The sequence below is a fragment of the Vicugna pacos genome, chromosome 15 (genome assembly GCF_048564905.1).
Source record: "Vicugna pacos chromosome 15, VicPac4, whole genome shotgun sequence".
NCBI classification, from domain to species: domain Eukaryota; kingdom Metazoa; phylum Chordata; class Mammalia; order Artiodactyla; family Camelidae; genus Vicugna; species Vicugna pacos.
In genome coordinates this window covers 49,800,856-49,823,753 of record NC_133001.1, presented here as the reverse complement: position 1 = coordinate 49,823,753, position 22,898 = coordinate 49,800,856, and the positions used below count along the sequence as shown (strand labels likewise).

General features: G+C 38.1%; 1 protein-coding gene and 1 non-coding gene across 6 annotated transcripts in view; both read right to left on the bottom strand.

Annotated features, from left to right (window-relative positions):
- The window catches only part of SMC6 (structural maintenance of chromosomes 6), an 82,407-nt gene extending 59,697 nt beyond the window's left edge, over positions 1-22,710 (bottom strand). For 4 of the 5 annotated variants that reach the window (XR_012059205.1, XM_072938172.1, XM_072938171.1 and 1 more), the window contains exons 1-7: positions 22,519-22,710; positions 14,601-14,743; positions 12,024-12,141; positions 9,845-9,950; positions 4,612-4,748; positions 3,864-3,925; positions 625-705 (exon numbers count right to left, since the gene is read on the bottom strand). Coding sequence is in view for 4 of the 5 variants with exons in the window: in XM_072938172.1 (XP_072794273.1) it covers positions 625-705; positions 3,864-3,925; positions 4,612-4,748; positions 9,845-9,950; positions 12,024-12,141; positions 14,601-14,738 (642 nt within the window). In the remaining variant the exon portion in view is untranslated. Of the gene's footprint in view, positions 1-624; positions 706-3,863; positions 3,926-4,611; positions 4,749-9,844; positions 9,951-12,023; positions 12,142-14,600; positions 14,744-22,518 lie in introns of those variants that run through there. The other variant, XM_072938173.1, reaches the window with a different exon arrangement.
- On the bottom strand, positions 4,358-4,547 carry LOC140685999 (U2 spliceosomal RNA). Its single transcript, XR_012059432.1, has one exon. It is a non-coding gene; the product is annotated as a U2 spliceosomal RNA (small nuclear RNA).
- Positions 22,711-22,898: the final 188 nt, after the last annotated feature.

Here is a 22,898-nt window from a genome sequence, read left to right as displayed (position 1 = left end):
CTTAAGTAAACACAAACACAAAAGAACGTGTCTTCTTTCAAACCCAAAATTTACTTAACACACTATGCTCATATATACATTGCAAAAGTTCTTATAACTCTGTGAAAGAAAATACTTTTGGTGTAATGGAATACCATTCTGAAAGCTCATTTTCACTGTCAGTCCATTCTTTAAGCAAATATGAAAACAGAGAAAACATCTGTGTCCTTGGTATTAACCTACCGTAAATTTTTAGCACAGGAAATACCAAAACCCATTCGAAAGTTACACTGTAAGCTGCAGTGGTATCAAATATTTTGTTGGCTTTTTAAAAAGTTTTAAACAATTTAACATTTAAAAATTACTACGTAAGTATGGCCAATCATTCCCTTGTATTTCCCTCAGAATAATTCATTCTCTCTCAGAATTAAAAGGCAGAAAGTTAAAGCAGGGATTTACCAAGAAAACTATGCTTCCGTCTTACTTGAACCATTTCCTAAATTAGTCCTACGATATTACTTTAAATAGTAGCTTAAAAAAATACGCAATATTTATTTTGTGATCAAGAGTAATGTTTGGTATGTATGTTTAATCTATACATGTATTCTTTTTGGTTAAGTTTACATTTAATTTAGTGCTTCTTACTTTGTATTTGTCTCCTTCGTTTTTAGACTGTAAGAACTGCTTGCTCATCTCTTGTGTTAAAACAGAAACTGGATTATCTACCTGAAACAAACAAACAAACAAATATTATCTTTAAATATTTCATTTTGATGCCTGAAAGAAAAATGAACTGAAATATACATTGCAAGTGACCTATGGTGCCATAAGGAAGGCTAAGTACTAGCCAAGGGTTAGTGCATGAGAATAAATATACAAAGAGGAAAATCTAAGAAAATTTTAATACGGAGAAAACATTTCAAAATTCCATGATACTAAAATAAACACTATAGTCAAAATTAAGTACTCTGTCATTACACGAGGGCACAAAGACAAGAACTCTCTGAAGAAGTGTTTTTATTAGAAAGTTTTCATTTCTTTCACCTGTTGTACAGAATATCACTCCTCTGCTACTGGGTAACCATCAGACAACAGAGCTGGCAAAGCTCTAGCATGAGAGTCCGCTGACCTGGGCTCTTATCTGTCTCTGTCTGAATCGCCTACGTGGCCTCAGGCAAGTTAGTTACTTCCTCCAACTAAATACAAAAAATCCAACTCAGTTACTTCTAATCAGAACTACAATGGCAAGTATTGTTTATTTTTCATATGGCAGTTCTTCAGATTTCCTATTTCCTATTATTTCTTCATGAGGATATTATAAAACAAATGGAAACACTGGAGTCATTTCTATCTTTTGGAGGAGGAGTCATTCTAAACAAGCCATTGCTTAAATTAAACTACCTTTGGCTAACAAATTACAGTTAAAGTAACTGCATTGTAAAATAGTCCAAAGTACAGCTGAAAAGGTTTTTTTTTTTTTCAACTTGTTTCAAAAAGATTCAGGATCACTTGTTTATATCTTTAGTGTTAATAACAGGGTCATTTACATGTTAGAAAATAATCTTGTTTGTAAGGTATAGAATATGTAGAACCAGTGTAAATGGAAATAAAATGTTTAACTCCTTCATTTCACCATCTGTAAAACACTGATCATACTTTATTCAGTATACTACTGGTTTAAACCTTTCTTTTAAGTAAGATTTTGGGTCTTCTCTTCTAAGGTAATAAAAAACATGCAGTTACAAAGAACTTGCTACATATCATATTTTTCTTATTATATAGGTAGACCAGACTCTGACTGCCACATAATTTTTTTTATAAGGACTGTGTTCTATCTTCATTTCACACTGCATCTGACTTCTTAAAAGTAAGACCCAATGCCCTAGCTTTAATGACAGACAGTTTATTACCAACTTTGGATTAATAGCTTCACCCAAGTTCAGATTACTTTTTCTACATCCTCTTGAAATGGAGATTCTAATTCCAATACTACTCTTGAGATTATTTAAAAACCTGGCAGCTTTACCTGTTGAGACCCAGGAGCAAGCAAAAGGCAAGCACAAACAGGTAAACTTCAGAGAAAAGGTAAGGAGAGGCATGGGGAACAACTACCATCAGGTCCTTAAAGACATTAAATTCTCTCCTTCCAGCTGGTTACTCTGAACCAGCACTGTCCAACAAAAATATAATGCAAACCACACGTATAATTAAATTTTCTAGTAGCTACATTAAAAATGTAGAAATAGGTAAAATTAATTTTAATAACATATTTTAACCTAATATATCTAAAATATTATCAGTTTAACATATGTAATCAATGTGAAAATTGAGTTATTTCTTTGCATTAAGCCTCAATACCCAGTGCGTATTTCACACTAGAGCTCATCTCCATTTGGACTACCCACATTTTGAGTGCTCAATATCTACCCCCATGTGGTTAGTGGTTACTGTACTAGTAAATGTAGCTCTAGACCTCTGTATTTTGATCAATGAACTTGAACCTTTAGTTTACTGAATCATACAAGAGGACTAAAGGAGTTATGATAACAATCTTCAAATATCCCCCCCAAAAAATAAACATGTTGAAGGAAACTTTATTCAACTTTTCCCATTAATAAAATCTTTTTAGTAAATACAGTTATCTACAGAAGGAATCAGAAGCCTAGGTACAGGTCACTCTCTCACCACTATCCATTCAAGTACCTGCTGAAGGAATACCTGGTGGAGATTCTACACAGGGTAAGTGTCGGGTGTGATAACTACACTGGATGTCCTTCAAGATTCTCCCAACAACTATGATTCATAAACCCTACCTTTTGGTTTTCCTGATTTTGCTTAACAAATTGTCCTGCATTCTAGTCTCAAATTTATTTGCTGGATCTGCTTCTCTCCAGATTTTACTAATTATTTTTCTAAATCTCTGTTGCCCAATATGCTAACTACTAGCTACATGCAGTATTTTACACTTAAATTAAATAAAATACAATAAAACATTTGATTTCTCAGTCACACATTTCAGGTACTCAAGAGCCGTATGTAGCTAGATACCATAATACAGCATATTTCTACCATTACAGAAAGTTTTTCTGGACAACTTGTTCTAAACCAAACTGGGAAAGAGACCCAGACTCATAATTGTTCTTTTTCCTTGGTGACTGCTCTTGGTGTTCTTAATCCTGGAATAAGGCAGAGTGATACAATGGGCAGAGCATCGGAACAGAACAGGGATGCCTGCATCCCAGTACAAGCTCTACCAGTAACCACGCCTGGACAACTCTAAGTGCAAATGTACTTTTTCTGGCTCCCAGTTTCTCACTTACAAAATAAAGGGTCTGGATTAGATGACCTCCAAAAACAATTCCAGTGCTAATGTTACAGGACTATATGTGCCCCATGTCCAATTATTCAGTCAAAGTATCTTAGCAGAACAGACTCCATCCTTGTCTCCTATAGGTATGATGAATAACTCCAAGATACATAAAGAAATGCTTTCTTTATCTTTCTAGAATGAATTTCTACAAAAATTTAGCAACTGAGTTTAGGAAACGTAGATGCTATTCTGACTGGGATAGCAGAAAGCAAAGAAACTTTATAACATACATTTTATTAATATAAACTTTAGCACAAACTAACATTTGTACACATTTAGTATAGACCAGACATTCTTGAGTGTTCTGTCAAATTAAAGATGTTATGTTATGTATTAAAGGCTCCTGCTGGATTAGGAAATTTTAAGGAACTTTACTAACAATATAGTATATATATCAACCATGTGGTCAATTTACTCATATGAGGCCATTTAAATTCTTTCTACACCACAAATGAAATCACACAAAAAAGTAGCCAGTTGTATTTATTCATCTGAAACATAATTTAGCAATTACCTGTATGTTAAAATGATCAAGAATTCCAATCAATTCTTCTTTCCTAGTAGAAACCACGGCGCCTAGTTATGAAAACATAAAATGTCCAGACTGTTTCTAGGGCAATAATACATTTTTTTTAAATGAGCAATTATTTATATATAAATATTAATTCACTTTCCCAGCGTCATCAAGGAAAGTACCACTGAATATACACACATCTGAATGAACCGGGATGACACACTAGTCATGACACAAGTACAGAAGAGAAAGAAGCACACAGGTGCAGTGACAGTGTTTCTCTTCTTCCCACAGCCGAACACCTTCTCTCCCTCCTCATCTATCTCTTCAGTAACTCTTTATACCCACCCCCTCCTCCTTTATGCCCTTTTCTACCTTTGGCTAACCTTCTCTTTCCACATGTGATAGAAGCTCTAGGGGTGAAAGGAGGTCTGCAGGTGAGATCAAAATAGTGTATCCTAGCTGTTTCAAACAGACCCAAATTCTGCTGATCATGGTTCTGATGTAGAATGGCCTGTGGTAAAATAACTATGTGTACTATATGTAAGTATATACATACATGCAGCCGAACCACCCTCTTATAAGAAAGCAGCTTCAAAAGATGAGATGTGTTCTTTCAATGGTACCAGCACAATCACTTAACTCTTTCTACACTTGATCTTAGCCAAAAGGCCGAGAAGCGATCACTTAACTCTTTCTAACTGGATATTTACCAATATTTGTATGAAATGAGAAATTCATAACAAACCTGTTTCACTTTTCAATTTGTAAGATCGACTTCCATCCATGCTGATGTGCTGTTGCACAATTATAGAGTCACCATACACATTTGCTCTGTAGGCATCATCTCCTCTGTTCCTTAACGTTATAGAGATATCTGCTGAGCTAAAGCAGTAAGGTTAAGCTAAGTCACATGAAGGTACAGGACAATTACAACATCAGGCTACTACAATTTTCAAAACTTCCAAGTAACCTGGCTAATTCATTTGAAAAGTAGCTTTATACCAGCAGTTGATGGCTGACAGGCTACTACAGAATAATGTAAAGACATCATGCCTCTCCAACAAGTAAAGTTGAGAATAAGAGAAACTTTATAAAAAACAATTGACTATTCTATCCATAACAGAAATACTACATTTGCACAAAATCCATTTAAGTTTTGGTTGTTTTAAATCATGTAGAGAAGTTACACATTTTCCTATTAGCAATGTGTCATCAGTATTATACTAACTACTTTTAATTATACAATTAAGCATCATCCTGATGCTTTAAGAATGATGAAGTAAGAATTAACAAGAAGTAATAACATTTTCTAAGAAGATTAGAATTAAGGGAAACAACTTAAATTTTTCAATTACTTGGCAATAAAAAAGCCAAAGTATTTAATATCAAGAAATGTAAACTAAATCTTAAAATTTTATAGCCATGTATATTTTAACATATTATGAGGGGGAAAAAATCAATCTTTATAATTCTACTCCAACTTCTGTTAAAATTAGACTCAGTAGAAAATTTTTTAAAAAGTTAATGGAGGGCATTAATAAATACAAACTTATAATTTCCTTAAACATAAATGCAGACAATATTTTCTCTATTAACATGACTACCTGCAAAAATGCTAAAGCTCTCTAATGCACTGGTACTTAAATGATATATTTAACAAACTTGTTTCATGAATTTGTAATCATACTTCAAAATTGTTCCCATTTGCAGGAAACGTAAGGAAAAATACTCAAGATGAACTTCACCATAAACTGATATCCCAGTAGACACCCTGAAGGATGCTCAGCTCTTGCTCCGTCCTCTCTTCTATGCCAGCAAGTGCCCTCACAGAAGGAGGGCTTAGCAGCCAGATCAGCAGCCGCCATCCCTCCCTCAAGGGATTGAGCTAAATACAGAAAGCGGACACTAACTGAGCCTGATTCCCTTCTTTAAAAACTCAAATTCAGAGAAACTAGTAAAATCCAAATAAGGTCTGTAGTTTAGCTAATATTGTACCAATGTTAAGCACACAGCTTTGGATAAAAGCAACTTAGTTACTGAAGATGTCAACATTAAGGGAAACTATACTACCTTTGCAATACTTTTGTAAGTCTAACATTATTTCAAAATCACAAGCTTCTAAAACAAAGTCAAATTAAGACACAGTCAAGTGGAAAGATGGTGATTCTTTGGAGCTATGAAGTTCTGAGGCCTCTGGGACTAGAGAAACCAGTTTGGGGCATGATACTCTGACGAGCAGGCACCAAGCCTGCAGACACTGCAGAGAAGCAGGAGCGTAAAACAGATAAGCTCTTGGGAGACCACCTGGACAGACTGACAGACACACCATCACAGGTACTGGCCGTGAGTCAGCGACATGGAGAACACAAGAGCACTTCCTTACACATGCAGCCCCACAGACTAAGACACTAAGACATAAATGCCTTATTAAACACAAAGACACAGAGTAACAAAGACTTAAAGAATAAAAAAGAGCACATGTACTGGAGACAATGAGGGGGAAACACATCATACACCTGCACGCCTGTCACAGGGGAGGGAGGAGAGACGGCACAGAAGTGCAGCCTACCCAGGGAGGCTGCAGCACAGACCGGACCTAAGGAAGGGAGAGGGAGAAGAGGCCCAGACACAAAGACACAAAGAAAGCCAGAGACACAAAAAAGAAAGACCCAGAGACCAAAGATCCTGGGTTTTGAGTTCTCTCTCAGTTCTGGTCAGCTGAGATCCAATTATGCTTCCTCCCTGCAGATTCCAAGATATATATCCCTGAATCTTTATGAGAAATCTCCTCTTCTGAAGCTACCCGGAGTGGCTGGGTGGGAGGAGGTGTGTGGGTGTGTTTAATCAGAAATATCTAATTAAGACAGATATGCTCCTGAGAAGTTGTAATTAATGAGATTTTTCCCTGGGTTGATTCTAATGAACAGTCAAAGCTGAAAACTATTAACTAAAGTATATGATAAGGGAAGGGTAGCTGGCCTATAATGTGGAGCAAAAAATATTTTATTTCACTAACTACTATGATTACCTAATATTAAGGGAATGTACCTAATGAAAACATTTTAAAAATAAAGTGATCTCTCCCTTGATTAGTCAACACCTACTTTGTTATTTTCCTTCCTAGCTACTCCTTGCACTTGAAAGCTATCTTTAGTATTGTGAGAACTTTGGAGGTACTGGTATCCTATTGCCATATGAGTTTAATAAATATAAGAAAAGTAAGTTATTTAAAAAAATTTAAGGCTTACAAAAAAAAAACCACAAAAACCTCACAATAAATGCTCAAAAACCTGTAGAAGGAGCCAGGGATGACTGAGCTGGGACTACCTGCTGTCTCCCCACTACAGTAATGTCGCTGGTACTGAATTTGGGTCAAGAGCCATAGAGCTCAATGTTGGTAAATACAGGAGACCCCTGAGTGAGAAGAGAGACTACCACTGAGAGTTCCTGCAGAATGACAACACAAGCAGCACCACAGTGAGGATGTGGCTTCTCTCTCAACTCTGGAAGAAAATATCTGCACAGAGGTGACTGGTAGCATCACACACTGATGGGCATGAGAACAAAGAGCAAGGGAAAAGCCAGGTAAAAATATGACTCATCTGTTCCTTCTCTGGGTAGCCAGCTCATCTGCAATAAGCTCTGTAACCTCGACTAAATAAATAAGGAATGTACAGCAGGGGAATGGGTTTTCATCCCTCCATAATCCACTCCCAGTGCCACAGCCGATGTCAAAAACAGGCCAGTGCAAAGGTCCCAATGTCACCAGGACTAGAACTAGGAAGGCCAAGAGAGGGAACAGTGAACTGAATCTGTCGAAGAACCTCAATAGTTAGGGGCATGAGACATTGGTCCTGAGAGAGGAGGAGACATATTCAGAGAACCCCCTCTCACTGTCCCTGTACCACTGCAAAGCCCTCGGGGATATCAGAGGGCGGAGCCCCAGGTAAAGAGCCTCAAGGCACAGCTCTCTGGCTTCTAATCATACTAGGCAGGCATCTCTATGGAGAGTTGAAACCCTCAACAAAGGTAGCCCAGAGCTTGACTGTCTCAGATGGAGAGTGTAATGTTTCAGGCGGGGGAAGGGAGAGAGTCCTTAGGACCACCTCAAAGCGGTGTCAGACTGACAGACATTTCCCAGGAAAAACGGGACAGTCCATTTTTTTAGATGCAAAATAGAACTGAAAAAAGCTCAATGAGCTGATTCTGTAAAAAAGTGTAAAAAAGACAGAATCAGAGACTATAAAATAAGCAAAATTTTATAGATACCAAATGTTTTAAGAGAGGAAAGGGAGGACTAAAGGAACAGTAATGGGTTTGGAAAAGCTGTTTTTAGCTACTTTTTCACACAAGGTCAGTAAAAAGGAGACTGAGCTCAGGTTAAATCTCCTAACTGTTATTAACTGCTTAAAATATTTTAATATTTCTATCTACAGGCAGCTGTGTCCTTCAAAGTTGGTGATTTGTGCCAGCTAGCCTTTCTCTTCCTTTCTTAATGGTATTCCAAGGATACAGCTCAGAAAGAAGTTTCTGCTCTGGTCCAGGTACTTCCCAAATAGAAAACAAATTAAAAATCTTTAATTGAGACATACACTATTTAATGATACAGAAAAAAAACAATTACTTCTTGAAGCTTGTATTTGAAAGTTCAATGCATTATCTAGCTAGGTAAACTAAGTAACTGTTTGGACAACTAAGAAATGTATAGTTAATAATGAATTGAAACAGGGTTGGGACCATTAACTTAAAAGTGTTTAAAAAAATAACTAATTTTTGACTTCAGACATCATTTGGTTTGGAGATTGTGGAAGAGATGACCTCGCTGGGCTAGGGCCCAAATAAGGTAAGAACAGATAGCAAATATGCTGGAGAATTGTTACCAAATACTTCTTTTCCAAGGCCAGAGCATGGGAAATGATTTTCTGTGTATCTTTTCTTCGCTTCTCCTGAGCCAACTTGGAACCCTGGCTTAGGGTTAAGATTCCGAAGGTTTCTGAGATGTAGAAGAAACCTACAAACGTGACTCATATCTATCCTGTCCCTGTTCTACTTTTTAGAAAAAAATGGAAAATAGGGGAAGTTAGATGGATACAGCACTGAACAGAAGGAAAGCCTGTTACATGGAAAAAAAGGAAAAAAAAGAAAACACTGTTAATTATCCAAGTTCCAGAAGTTCTGGGCACTGGGCGTGTGAGAGAGGAGTGAGCAGGGGAGGAGCTGCACTCTGGGAACTGGCAGAGCAGAGTCTGGGACACCCAGTTATCAGAAGAAACAAAGTTATCTGACGCAGAACTGAAAAAACTACGGGGATCAGCGTGAACAAGGCCACAAGTCTATGATGATGCAAACCAGGCAATCAACATATAGTTAGGTGAAGGCAAAGCTGTAACAAGGAAATACACACATAAAGTCACATGTCATATGATCATTCACCACGGGTCAAGGTGGACCACAAAGAGGCTTATGCTTGTGGTCCTCAGACTCACTGGTGAATCGCCTGAGTGAACGATACACAATCAGAGACAGCGTCGAATACTTTTTTGGAACTCTTAGGGAGCTGGAGGCAAAAATTCTGTTTAGGGTTACCACCTTGGGTGGTAACCAACTCTGCTTTAGCCTGCATCGTATCAATGTGGACTTGCTGAAGCTGGGTTTGGGTCAAGAGCCAGGAAAGTCCAATGTTTATAAATATTCCTTTAAACAGAAGTACATAAATACTTATTATGGCTTGTTCTTCCAGAAAGGTGACAGAAACAGGAATGTCAATGGGCAGGCACATGGCAGTAACTGACAAGCATTCCATAAGGAGAGATGCATGGGCGACAGCGGGCTGTGCTGACAACCGGGGAAAAGACAGGACTCCTCTGCTCCAGTTCTGGGAAGTCAATTCATTTCCCATAATGTCTACACGAACTGGGATCTAAGGAAGCTGCTTCTTACGAAAGGACTGAGAATACATGTAGAAAGCAAACACTTACTTCTGTCCATCTTTCACAAAACCTTTTAAAGAAGATCCTCGATTAGTAGCAATGGCTTTTCCACCAAGACCAACTATGAGAGCTGTGAGTACTGCACTCTTCCCACCTACAGAAACAGGTGTTAAAGAATTCACATTCATTAAAGAGAGGGGGAAAAAAGGCTAACTCCTACAATTTGATGTAAAACAATTTCTGAATGAAAATGTGAACCAGTCTAACCCTGAAATAAAGTGTTATACTATAATTACACTTCAATTATAATTTTCTTCCAGTGCCAAAGCAGCAAACTTAAAAACAAACAAAAAGCTGAAATATTTAGCTGCTATTAGAAAAAAATCAGTACATTTCAGCAAGCAAATTTTTGCCACTAATAAGGAAATGCAAAACATGGTTGATGCCCTTCCAACCTAAAGCTCTCATTGTACCATCCTGGCCCTTCAGCCCATTGCATGAGCTTATCTTCCTAATTACCCAGATATAGTTAACTCATCTAATTTTTTTATTACATTCTAATTCAATTAAAATTTACTTTCTCCATAAATTCTCAGAAGTCAGAAACTATTTTGAACCCTTGAATGCAAGCTCCATAGGGTCAGGACTGTTGTCTGTTTCATGCTTTATCTCCAATATCAGCCCATAATAGGCACCTGCATATCTGCTGAATGAATGAACTTAAATATGAAAAAATAATCAGTAACATAGACAGGTGTTTTATGTACTATTTTGACAATTATTCCTAATGTGAACATCATTCATTTGCTAGCTCTTTGAAAAGTATACTTTTTTCCCCACCCTAACAGACATAAAACATCACAAATAAAATTCCAAAATCTGTAACAATTACCCAGAATATGGTAACAATTTTCTCAACAGTATGATCAACCAATTCAATCAACTCTTATCAGCCCATCATCTTCCACAATATACCCCAAATTAACCGAAGTAGACACTGGTTAACCCAACTTAGTTCCTGGAATGCCTTTCAAGCCCTATCCTAACTCTCTCCTTTTTCTTCATTTTTAAATTCACTGCCTCCACTACTTGCATTATATTAATAAATCACTGTTTCAAAAGTTAAAAAAGAAAAAAGATCTAACTGCAGAACCCACCAGTATGTCTTTACTTCTTGTCTCCTTTGACCCCATAGCAGTGGTCCCTTTGTCCGTTCTCTCCTGAAAACACTCCTCTTGACTCAACAGAGTAGGGAAAAGAAAGAACAACAACTAAGCTGACCGTGGAGCTCCACACACCAGTTCCACGTTGTGGAACTGTCACCAGCCGTGGGCTCCGGCAGGCCACTTCTCCTTCTGTACTGGCTCAGTCAAGCATCAACACCTCACATCTGGCGGGTCTATCACAAAGCTGCCTAACTGGTCCAACTCCTATGTCTTCCCTCTTCTAACCCACTCTCTACAATGTGGTCAGTTTGTTTCACAAATCTTGACCATGTCATCTCTATACGCTGAAATTTTAACTGGTTCCCCACTGACTTCTGAACGAAACCTCAAAATATTTATCACGGCATTCAAAATCCTCAACAATACCACCTACAATATGATTCTCCCGTGTCAGCCTCTGCCCATCCCTACCATGTATGATACGATAAAACCATCTAAGCTTGTTCCCCTCTCTCCATACACATCTGCTTCTGCGTCTCCCAACCTTTGCTGATGCACAATCTTAACCTGGAACATCTCAGCTTCTTCTTCCCCAATAAGATCTAAAGAATCTTTAATTTCATTCAAGTACCACCACAAATACCCACTCCTCTTAAAGTTTTCATTGGCCACAATAATTGAGAATTAGTTTCCTTCACGTCTGATCCCCATGGCACTTTATTCATGCTCTGTTACAACACTTAACAGAAATAAGACACACTATTGTTTCACTTGCAACGAGGATCGCTTGCCCTCTCTTCTATGGTATGAATTCTAAGGTACATAGATTCAAAAGAATAAGCAAGAAATGTTTACGTCTATAGCATAATAAACCTAGAGTTACCTCATTATTTTCTTAAAGCATAGACTGGCAGCAAATACTGAAATAATTCATGATCACAAGTCAGAGGTCTAAAACTTAGATTTATCAGCACTAATGGCCGCCTATTTTTAAACATTAATGCATTATCGTCCCAATGTACTCCTCAAAGTCAAGTAAGGAAGAGGGCAAAAGCACTTACTTCCATTATTGCCAACAACAAAGTTGACATTAGAACCAAATTTAAAGGGTCCAAGCATTGAATGACACATGAAGTTTCTTAGCTGAATACTCTCAATTATTCCAACTTCTGCTGCAGTCTATTAATAAAAAACAATGAGAAAAAACAATTAATCTAATTCATGCACTAAAATCACCCAATCACTGGCTGGCAGGAGAAAAATGAGCAGTGCTATCAATGAAAAAAGTTACAGAAAATATAACTTTAAATGTTAATTTCAATCAGAGAGTAAATGAAATTAACTGGAGACTTTATATGAGTAATCACTCAATCTAAAGTCCTTCAAGGATCGAATACATGCATCACAAGGTTTCCTAATAAGGACAATACTAACATTTTGAGTCAAATCATTTTTTGTTAGAGAGGCTCTCTTGTGCATTGCAGGATGTTTAACAGCATCCCTAGCCTCTACCTACCAGATGACAGCAGCACACCCACCCTTCCCCTGCCCTAGTTGTGACAACCAAAAATATATCCAAACATTGCTAAATGTATCTCCTGGGGGAAGGGGATATAATTTCCACATTGCAAATGCATAGTGATTAGAGAAGTTTTATAAATGTTTTAACCAAGAGTTTGGCACACAGTGGTCACACTTTGTAGTTAGAAATACGAAAATAAACCAACCATATTTTACCAAAGTTTCCAAATTTTTCTGAAGAACACTTAATGTCTCCAGCTTTCTTAATAGTTTATTTTAAAAAGTCCCTGGCTCCCTTTCACTAGACACCAACTTACTAAAAAGAACAAAACATTTATATTCTTGTATGAAAAGAATACTGTAAATCAGGGTTGAAAACTTTTTAAAAGCACCTTTTGATTTAATTGAAGACTCAGATGCAGTTGTAAGAAATAGTACAGAGAGATCCTGCGAATCCTTTACCCAGTTTCTCCCCATGGTAACATCTTGAAAACTAGAGCACAATATCACAACCAGAATACTCATATCGATTCAGTGAAGACAGAGAAGATTTCCATCACCAAAAGTATCCCTCAGGTTGTCCCCTTTATAGCCACATCCACATCCCACCCAATCCACCCCCTGCTTAACCCCGGCTCACTAATCTGTTCTCCATTCCTAAAACACTGTCATTTCAAGAATGTTACATAAATGGAATCATAAGGAATGTAACCTTCTGAGACTGGCTTTTTTTTCCCCACTCAGGATAACTGTCCACGTTGCCTGTGTCAGTAGTTCACGGCTTTGTATCGCTAAGTAGTGCTTCCGGGTATAGATGTACCACAGCATGCTTAACCACTGACTCACTGAATGACATCTGGCTTGTTTCAGTTCTTGACTATTACAAATAAAGCTGCTATGAACATTCAGGCATAGATTTTTGTGTGAAGATAAATCTTTTCTTTGGGACAGACGCTGGGTTATATGATAGGGAGTTACATGCCAAATTTCTTAAAAGAAACTGCCAAACTATTTCCCAGAGTGGCTGTAACACTTTACAATCCCACCACCAATATATGAATGATCCAGTTTTTCTGCATCCTTGCCAGCACTTGGTGTTGTTACTGTTTCTTGTTTTTGTTTTTTATTTTAGTCATTCTGATGGATGTGTAGTGACACCGTATTACGGTCTTAATTTGCATTTCTCTGATGACAAATGATATTGAATATTATGTCATGTGCTATTTGCCATCTGTATATCCTCCACTTCACTGATATGTCTCTTTATTGTCTTCTGCCCATTTTCAAATTGGATTATTTGCTTTTGACTGAATTCAAAAGTTGCATTTTGAGAGTTCTTTATATAAACAAGATACTAGTACTTTGTTGGCTATGTGATATGCAAATATTTTCTCCTAGTCTATAGCTTGATTTTCTATCCTCATAACAGGGTCTTTTGCAGAACAAAGTTTTTGATTTTAATTTTGATGAGGTCCAATTTATCAATTTTTCATGTTATGGTTTGTATGTTTGGTGTCAAGTCTAAGAATTCTTTGCAGAAACCTAACCTGACCAGTCAAACTAATGGGGACCAAAGATATCTTTTGGCAGGAGGGTGATTTAAATGATGAATTAAATTTCCTTAATAGTTACAGAGTGATTCAAATGATCTATTTCATATTCAATGAACTGTGTAGTTTGTGCCTTTCAGGAATTGGTCCACTCCATCTAAGTTGTCAAATCTGTGTGTGTAGAGTTGATAACAGTATTCCCCTATTACCTCTCTGATGTTTGCCGGGTCTGTGGTCATACCCACTGTTTCATTCCTGATACTGGTAATGTGTGTCTTCCCTCTTTTTTCCTCTCTGCCAATCTTTCTAGAGGTCTGTCAATTTTGTTGATATTTTCCCAAAGAATCAGCTATTTGTTTCACTGTTTTCTCCAATAATTTTTCCAACAATTAACATAAACTTCAAAATTAGTCAAGTTATTTTACCTCAGCTTTTAAAAAATCACATTACTTTTCCTCTGCAGCCAGAGACCTGGTTTCTAATACTGAATTATTAAGAATATGACATATAAATTAGATACAAGAAACATGCCAATGAAAAGACATAATTTTGTAGCTTTGTACTCACCAAAGTAGAGGTACCATTAGTGAAAGAAACTGTACATTCATCTTCATCACCGTCTTTATCGAAATCATCCAACTCTTCTTGTCTTGGTCTTTTGGCATTTTCAGGAGAGAAGAAATTTTCTTCCTTTCTTTTGGCCATCAGGTCTAGATCAATATTAGAGTGACACTGAAGTAAATCGAGTACAGCATCAGTCTAATTGCTCCACATACATTAAACTTAATAACATAAATCAGACGGAGCTTTAGTTTTAGTATTACGTCCATTCATTTTTACTTTAAAAAAAAGTAAAAATATAATCTGTATGGAGGAAGGGGGCCATGAGACAAAGAACGCAGGTGGTCACCAAAGCCTGGAAAGTCATGGACATCGATACTCGCACTTTCAGAAAGGAACACAGCCCTACTGCTACCTTGATTTTAGCCTAGACAGACATGCCAGATTTCTACCCTACAGAAGTATAAGATTATAAATTTGTGCTGTTAAAAACAGAAATCATCTGTATATGCCACACTAGTTGATTTTACTTCAGAGTGATTCACAGCCAAGATTTTATTGATATGGGCCTACGTAAGTATTTTAACTCCTAAGCTCTCAAAAGGTGACAGATTTTATTTGTGAAACTGTGGTTTCTAGGATCCTAGATTTGTTAATAGAGATGGCATAATGCCTTCTGAAATTGTTCCAGAGCAATCATCCAATTTTTACAAATTATAAAGTAACAGGGAATCACATAAAACTTCTGTTAATTATTTTCCCAAAGAAGTATATTTGAAGCAGTGTTGCCTAGTACCAGCAGTGTCCCTTAACTGTTCGTCAAAGAAATAGTCCACGCTGATTGTCTATTTTTTTTAACCAATATACTAGAAAATTTATACCTGGAAAATCAGTATTTAAAATCATGCAAGATTTTCTGAACATATGAATGTTGCATCCCAAGTCAAAGCTGATGGTCTCTGATTGAAACTGAATGCTATGACTACTCCAAATGTTGCCTTTTCTCTTTGAAATACAATTAAAGATCTAAAATGGTAGGTACCTAATAATTGCTTGTTGAATAACTGGAAAGAAAAATCCATGGCACAGGTAATCAAAAATTTCTAAGATACAAGAATATGAAAAAATAATTTTAGTCTCAACCCATTTAGGTGCCCCTAGTATTACACCATAGCAGCCCTGTTTGTACCAGACACCTGGGCAGCAGTGGATTCAATGAGATTTTCTCTCTCATGAACTTGGACTGAAAGACTCTAGTCAGGCCTCACTAGAAGAGATGATAGCTCCATTTGACGCTGTACATGCAGGGCAAGAAAGCCAGTCTTAAGTGTCCGTGTGCGCTGAGAGGCTAGTGGAGTAGTGTTACAAAGCCAGTAGGAAGCAGATGTATGCAAACAGGAAAACAGGGACTCTAGAGAAGGAATGCAAGAGAGAAGGAGGGCAGGGAGAAAGAGACTTCATATGGTGTTTAAGTTTTATCCACTGCTTTCCAAACTTATACTGACAGGACCAATTTTAAAGAAATATAAAAAAATCTATACATATTTTGTTGGAACTGTTTTGGGCAACTACCTTTGTCAGGTTTTATTATGACAATGCATGCTTCACTAAGTAAACTGGGTAGTTTCCCCATCTTTTTAATGCTGTGAAATGACTACCACGGCATGAATGACATTTAAATGATTTTTTAAAGTGAGAAAGAACAAAGCTTAAAGCTATTAGATAACAGAGACTATTTTAATTTTACAAAATCATCTCAATTTCTTTCTTGTATACTGGTTTTTACTGGTTCACTGTACCTTCCTAGAACATTTTTGATGTAATTTTATTTTCCAAAACATCGACAATTTAAAGTCTCAAACTTACTACACGATATTACCTTATTTTGTAAAATCCTCGTCTATCGTCATGACTCCTTTCATGTGAACTCTATTTAAATTTAAATTTTTCCTCCCCAAAGTAATTATTTGAGTTTATCAAATCTAGTTTTTCTTTAATGAGAATATTTTAATGCTTACTCATATATTTTTATACAACCAAATATAAGAGATAAGCAGTGGGGCCAGAGTTCAGTCTATAATTCTTTACCCAAAGTGCAAGCTAAAAAAGCACACAAAGATTTCTAAGAAGATAGAATAGATGTACTTTTCCTTATTCCTCCTGCTTATTAAAACTAAAAACCATGAAAATCATACATACTGTAAAACAAGCATAAAGATGACTCTGAAAGAGAAGGAAGTAGATTGGCTAGGGACTTCACAAACCCAGGAATGACACCATGGTGGTTCCCTGAGTTTTGTTTTGCTTCAACTATCCCAGACTTGGAGAAGCCAGCAACTGGGGAAACACCAACAAGCGCAGGGGAAAAACAAGAAGGCCTAAAAAAGTTTGCTCTCTCTAGACAAACAACAGGAAAAGGGGAGCCGAACAAGACAGAAAACTAGATAAGAATCACTCTCCTCTAGTCAAATACCACTGAAAAAACTGCAGTCCTTCCTCTTTCTACCCAGTGTCAGCAAAGGCCAAGTGGTAGCCTGGACCTCCACCCTGGAGATGCTAGGAGGAGGAATATCAACATCCCAAGTGGGCTAGTGTCAGAGAAGGCTGTGTAGGCCAAGTAGGGAGCCATGATTATGGCATCAGTTGGAGACCACTGAGAGAACTTAGATGCCCACCCCCAACAGGGGGTAACAGGATGCTACTTACTCCCACTTCCCCTTGGATGGTGTCAGAAGAGGCCTTGTACCACTGCCCGGAGAGGTGTGGAGGCCACCCCACTGCAGTGTCCACATGGGGAGCTGAAACTCCCACCCCAGCCCAACTGTCCTCGTGAGCTACAGAAAGAGCTCTGGTAAAGTTCCAGATGTGAGTCTCTGTGCATAAGGACTAAAAAACTCTAGAGCAGCAGTTCCCAAAGGATGTGGTTGTCTTAAAAAGTACAAAAGACCTCAAAGAGCGTTTGTTTTTAAATTTTACCATATTGTAAATAAGACTGAAAAACATTAAAACAAGCAACATACAAGTACACATACCATCAGCTGTCATAGCAATGGTATCATCACACGTCTTGTAACCTCTGGCAAACTCCACTGTACAGTCATAAGTGAATGAATATGAAAAACGCAAATAACATTTCAATATTTTTATGAAAACAATTTTGATCTTGTAGATGCTTTGAAAGAGTCTCATGGACCCCTGGATACCACTTGGCAAACTGCTACTGTAGGAAATACTATAAGCATGTCCATGATACTGTGTTATAAATTATAAGGTAGAGGTAGCAAATAATAAAGGTAGGGCAGCAAAGAGGCCAGCCACAGAATGACTGGTAGACGTGATATACAGAGTGTGGTCCAAGGACTAGCAAGTAGCAGTCACATCTCCTAGGAACCTGTTAGACATCCAGAATTTCAGGCCTCAATTTAAACCAAGTGAATCTGAATCTTCATTTTAACAAGGTCTCGGGTGACTCACAAGCACATTAAAGTCTAATAAGAATTGTTGTAAACAACATTAAAAAACTTCGACTTTATCCTATTCTGAAGGCAACAAGGAACCTAATTTATCATGATAAATCAAACACCATTTAAAGAGTTTATTAGTTAACGTCCAAAGGACATTTAACCTAAACAAATGCTTTTTTGAGACAGTATTAGCGTTATAGTCACAAATACATAACATTCAGTATTTTTTTTAACAAATAACTTAATGCTTATTTTGAATCTCTTACTTTAGAACTTGAAAATCAAACATAATTCTCAAATTATTTAATAGCAGCAAGAATTAATGTATATTGGTTTCAGCTTGTTGCTAATTTCAATTCCCTAGAATACCACCAGGCCATTATTTTCCCCACACCTCCTTCTTTCCCACTCTTACCGCTGTTCTTTTCTCAATTACAGACATTTATTTATTATAGAAGAGCAAAGATAAAGCATTACTTCTTGGTTTTCCCAACATTAAATAACCTTTTAGACACTGCTTTTATTAATGCTTAATAGATGATCTTGCAGTGAGCAGACACTCAAACATCAGCTGATTGATTTTAGTATTTTCCCATTAGAAAATGGTACTTTTTCAAATAAAATTGGGGGGAAGAAGAGGCACGAAGGTATATGTGATTAGCTGATTAGCTTTTCACAATGAATGTGAGATTCTATACCACACAGAAGACAGTGCTACATGACGACGATGTTTTTTATTTGCTGTGCTTGGCCTGGGGTTTGCAGTTTGCTGTTAGGTTGCCATAGTAACCTGCATCTAACAGACACAGAAGGATCCTACCTTTTAAAAAGGGAATCACTCTGTAATTTACTGATAATGGATTTTTAAAAACACATATGACTGTCCTGAGAGTTAAACACAGGTTAAAACAGTAAAATTGCTTCCAATAAGCTAAAGAGACATATAAATAGATGCAAAGAAAAATTCTTTTAAATATTCTGTATTACATAAAAAAAGGGGGGGGGGAAGAAGCTCCTCTGGAATTTTCAATACATCCATAAAGCTCCCTATAGTCTTTAATATTTGTTTATTTACAATAAAAAATCAAAATTAAGGAACATATTTCTCTCTCACAGAAAGCAAACTCCATTAGAGCAGGAACAGTAACAAATATGCAAATTATCAATAAAAATAAGTTCAAGAAGAAAAACCAATAACCAAGGGTTAATTACAGCAAATATATACATAGGAAATTTGATAGCAACCAAAAGAATTTTAACAGGATTATAAATTTCTAAATTGTAAATTTTACTCTGAGTACCTAATAATTCACACTTCCCATTAATATCAATGTAGGGGCTACCAGCAGTGAGAACAGACATAAGAGAACCGCAATTACCAACAGAAAATAGTAGTTAAAAAAGGCAAATTGCTGCTGCTTGTGTATATGCCATGGGCTGTTTACATCATTCCTAGTTCCACTCCTCCTACCACCACGGACATATTCATTCTACACTAAACAGCCTAATTTTTAACACACTGAATTAATTAAGCACACTGCTTGAAATATATCATGAAATCATATGAGATGCAATAGATAGTAATATAAATAAGTGAAAAATTCATTAGTCTATGCAATTAAACAATTCCAGATGAGCAAAACTGGAAAGTACTAAGCATAGCACTTCAGATAAAATTTGAACATGCATTTTGTGTTTTTAAAAAATCCCTGTGGTCTCAATACAGAAGACAGATGAGGCAGAGTGAGTGAGAACCAGGGCAAAAGAGACCTGTCTCTAAAGGATAAGGGGTGCTGAACAAAAGCAGTGGCAGGCATACCAATGTTCACTGCAGCGTTATTTACAATAGCCATGATGTGGAAGCAACCTAAGTGTCCATCAGCAGATAATGGGTAAAGAAGATGTCACACATACACACACAAATATTATGTAGCTGTTAAAAATGAAATCTCGCCATTTGCAACAACATGGATGAATCTAGAGGGTATTATGCTAACGGAAATAAGTCAGAGAAAGGCAAATACCCATATGACAAGGCAAATACCCATATGACCTCACTTATATGTGGAATCTACAAAAGAAACAAAACACATGAAAACAAACTCATAGATACAAAGAACAAATGGATAGCTGCCAGAGAGGAGAGGAGGGGGAAGGGTGAAATAAGTGAAAGGGATTAAGAAGTACAAACCTTTTCTTTAATCCTCAACACCCTTAGGAGATAAATATTGTCCTTATTTTACAAAAGGGGATATTGAGACTCAACTAACAGATATCCGGACTTATGTAGCTATGACTTTTAACAGAGCCTAGATCCAAACTCAGGTTTGTCAAAGCCCAAAGTCACTGCTCTTTAATGCCCAAGTTCCTCCCGGCATAAACTGAGTTTAGCCAAGTTTGACTATGTATAGGCAGTGAAACTGGCCATTAATCTGCTCATCTTCTTGTCTACCCTTTGTTAATATATACAACTACAAAAAGAATTCTTATGTAACGTGTCCCTCTAATTAAAACTTTGGGCTTACTTTATAAAATTTCATTTTGTGTTTAATTTTCAGAAACAGCCTTCATTCTTAAATGCTAAATGCCATTATCCGTAGACTGAGCAGGTTTGGCAAGGAGAGAGGATAAATAACACATTTTGCTTGAAAACACTGGGCTTGAAGTGTTCCTAGGATACTAAGACAGGCTGGTGGGCAGTAAAATATACTCTGCAGTAGAGGTGGATTTGGGAGTGGAGCTAAGAAAGCCACAGAAACTATTCTGAATTTGTTTACCAGGGAAAGTATGTTGAGTGAGAAGGATGTATCTTATTAACTAGTGAATCAAAAACACTAACATTAATGTAAGTGTCTACCCTTGACCCTCAGTTTTCTTGACTTACGAGTGCGTGAATGTGTGTGTGGGTGTGCGTGTAACTCTGAGGTTTAATTATGTCTTACATACAAAGCATACCATTACGGTAAAAGTTTGAGTTATTTATTAATTCCTGAAAGTAAGCTAAGTGCAGCTTTGATTAATTTTCCTAACTTAGGTCTAAAAATGATAGTCAAAATTGTATCTATACAAAATTCTACATCCAGGCACTCAGTAAAATATATTCAGTAAAATAAACTTTCGGGAATAAAACTTGTTTTTCACTGTAACCACTTTAACATGCCATTTGTGCTGACTTTCTGCCAGACTCAATTCTAATACTTTATACTAATTACAGATGGACACATACATAAAACTGAAATTCTCTCTCTCTACCCGGACCCCTGCCCCAACACATTTAAGAATCCTGTGCGTTAGGTACTATGTTATTTTCTCCAATCACAGAACAGGAACTGAACTCTATAGAGGTGTTACCGTAAACTTGCCCATAGTCACACAACACTGGTTCTGTCTTACACAAAAACATGTTTTTAGGCAATATTCTAGTAATCTCCAAACTTTTTTCTACTTATAACCTTCAAGGAAAAAAAAAAGCCTGTAAATACACATCCCCACAGGAAATTATTACCCTGCATATTTTACACAGTAATAGAATGAGATAGAGCAAATCTAAGTTCTAATATGCTCCCTCCCCACCCACACAGGCCAGTGCATAAGCTACCCAATATTTTAAAAGATTATACAGCAGCCGTCTAAGCCAGGGAATGTGGACTTTTTCTCTTTTGAATATACCTTCCGGAATAGCTTCTCTTTAAAACACTTTCTTTTACTCTCCAACTCATGAAATATACAGCGTAGTAGTCGCTCACATAAATTCTGTCTTCAGGATATAAACACTAAATTGTTGCTCCTTCTAGGAATTACCACAGTACCACCTCCAGCCCTATTGGTCCTCCAGCTCTTTCTCTACCCGGAGTCCTGTGGTTCCGCAATTTCCAATAGTGATTCTTTTCCAGTTCGTTTCCACAGGAAAATGAGGGAAAAGAAATGCCATCATAAAACCTCCAAACACCACAATTTAATTTTTCTAGATAATGCAGTTTGCATTTTCATGAAATTAGGATTTAACAACAAATCCAATTTAAGTGATATTTACATATATCTCTTAAACATACTTAAGTTGCTCCTTGTGTAGTAGCACCAGATCGGTGATCCGAACGCAACCTCCACCTTTTTCCCTTATCCCCCTTAGAGCCACTCGCCACAGCCAAAGGGCCGTCTGGGGCCGGGCGCCGGGTCCCGCAGCCCGAGCTGGGATTTGCAAGCCTCGCGGCCAGAGCCGCCCGAGGGAGGGGCCCAGCGGACACGGGCAAGTTTCTGGCGGCTGAGGGGACCTGTGCCGCCTGCGGAGAGGGCGCGAAGATCCCGGCTGGCCTGCCCGGGCCGCAGGGGCAGCCTGGACACCACCGCAGCACCGCTGACCCGGCCGCCTCCAAGGGGGCTGCGGGGTGCCGGCCAAGGGGGCAGCGACAGGGGGATGAACCAGGAGCAAGGGAGAGCGACAGCGCGCGCCCTCACCCTACCTCGAACAAGTCGAAGTCTCCCCGAGGAACCCGATCCGCGGGGCTGTCGCGGTGCAACCAGACGTTAAAGCCACCGTAGGGGCGCCTCGGCCTCGGCCGGCCGCCGTTGGCCCGCCGGGAACCGTGCGCCGGCCGCGGGAGAAGACAGGAGCCCGATCGCTCCGGCGCCCACCGCGGGACGCTCCGCGCCTGCGCCCCGCCCCCCCCTCCCGCCGGGACTCCGCCCGCGCGTGCGCCGTTTGGAGTTTTCGCGCCACTGGCGTCTGAGAGGAGGGGCCGGAAGTGCCCCTGGGCGGATGGGGGAAGCGGGCAAGAGCTCCGTGCTTGGCGACTGCAGGACGCGGAGGTGGGAGGCGGGTGATTTGCCTAAGTGAAAGGGA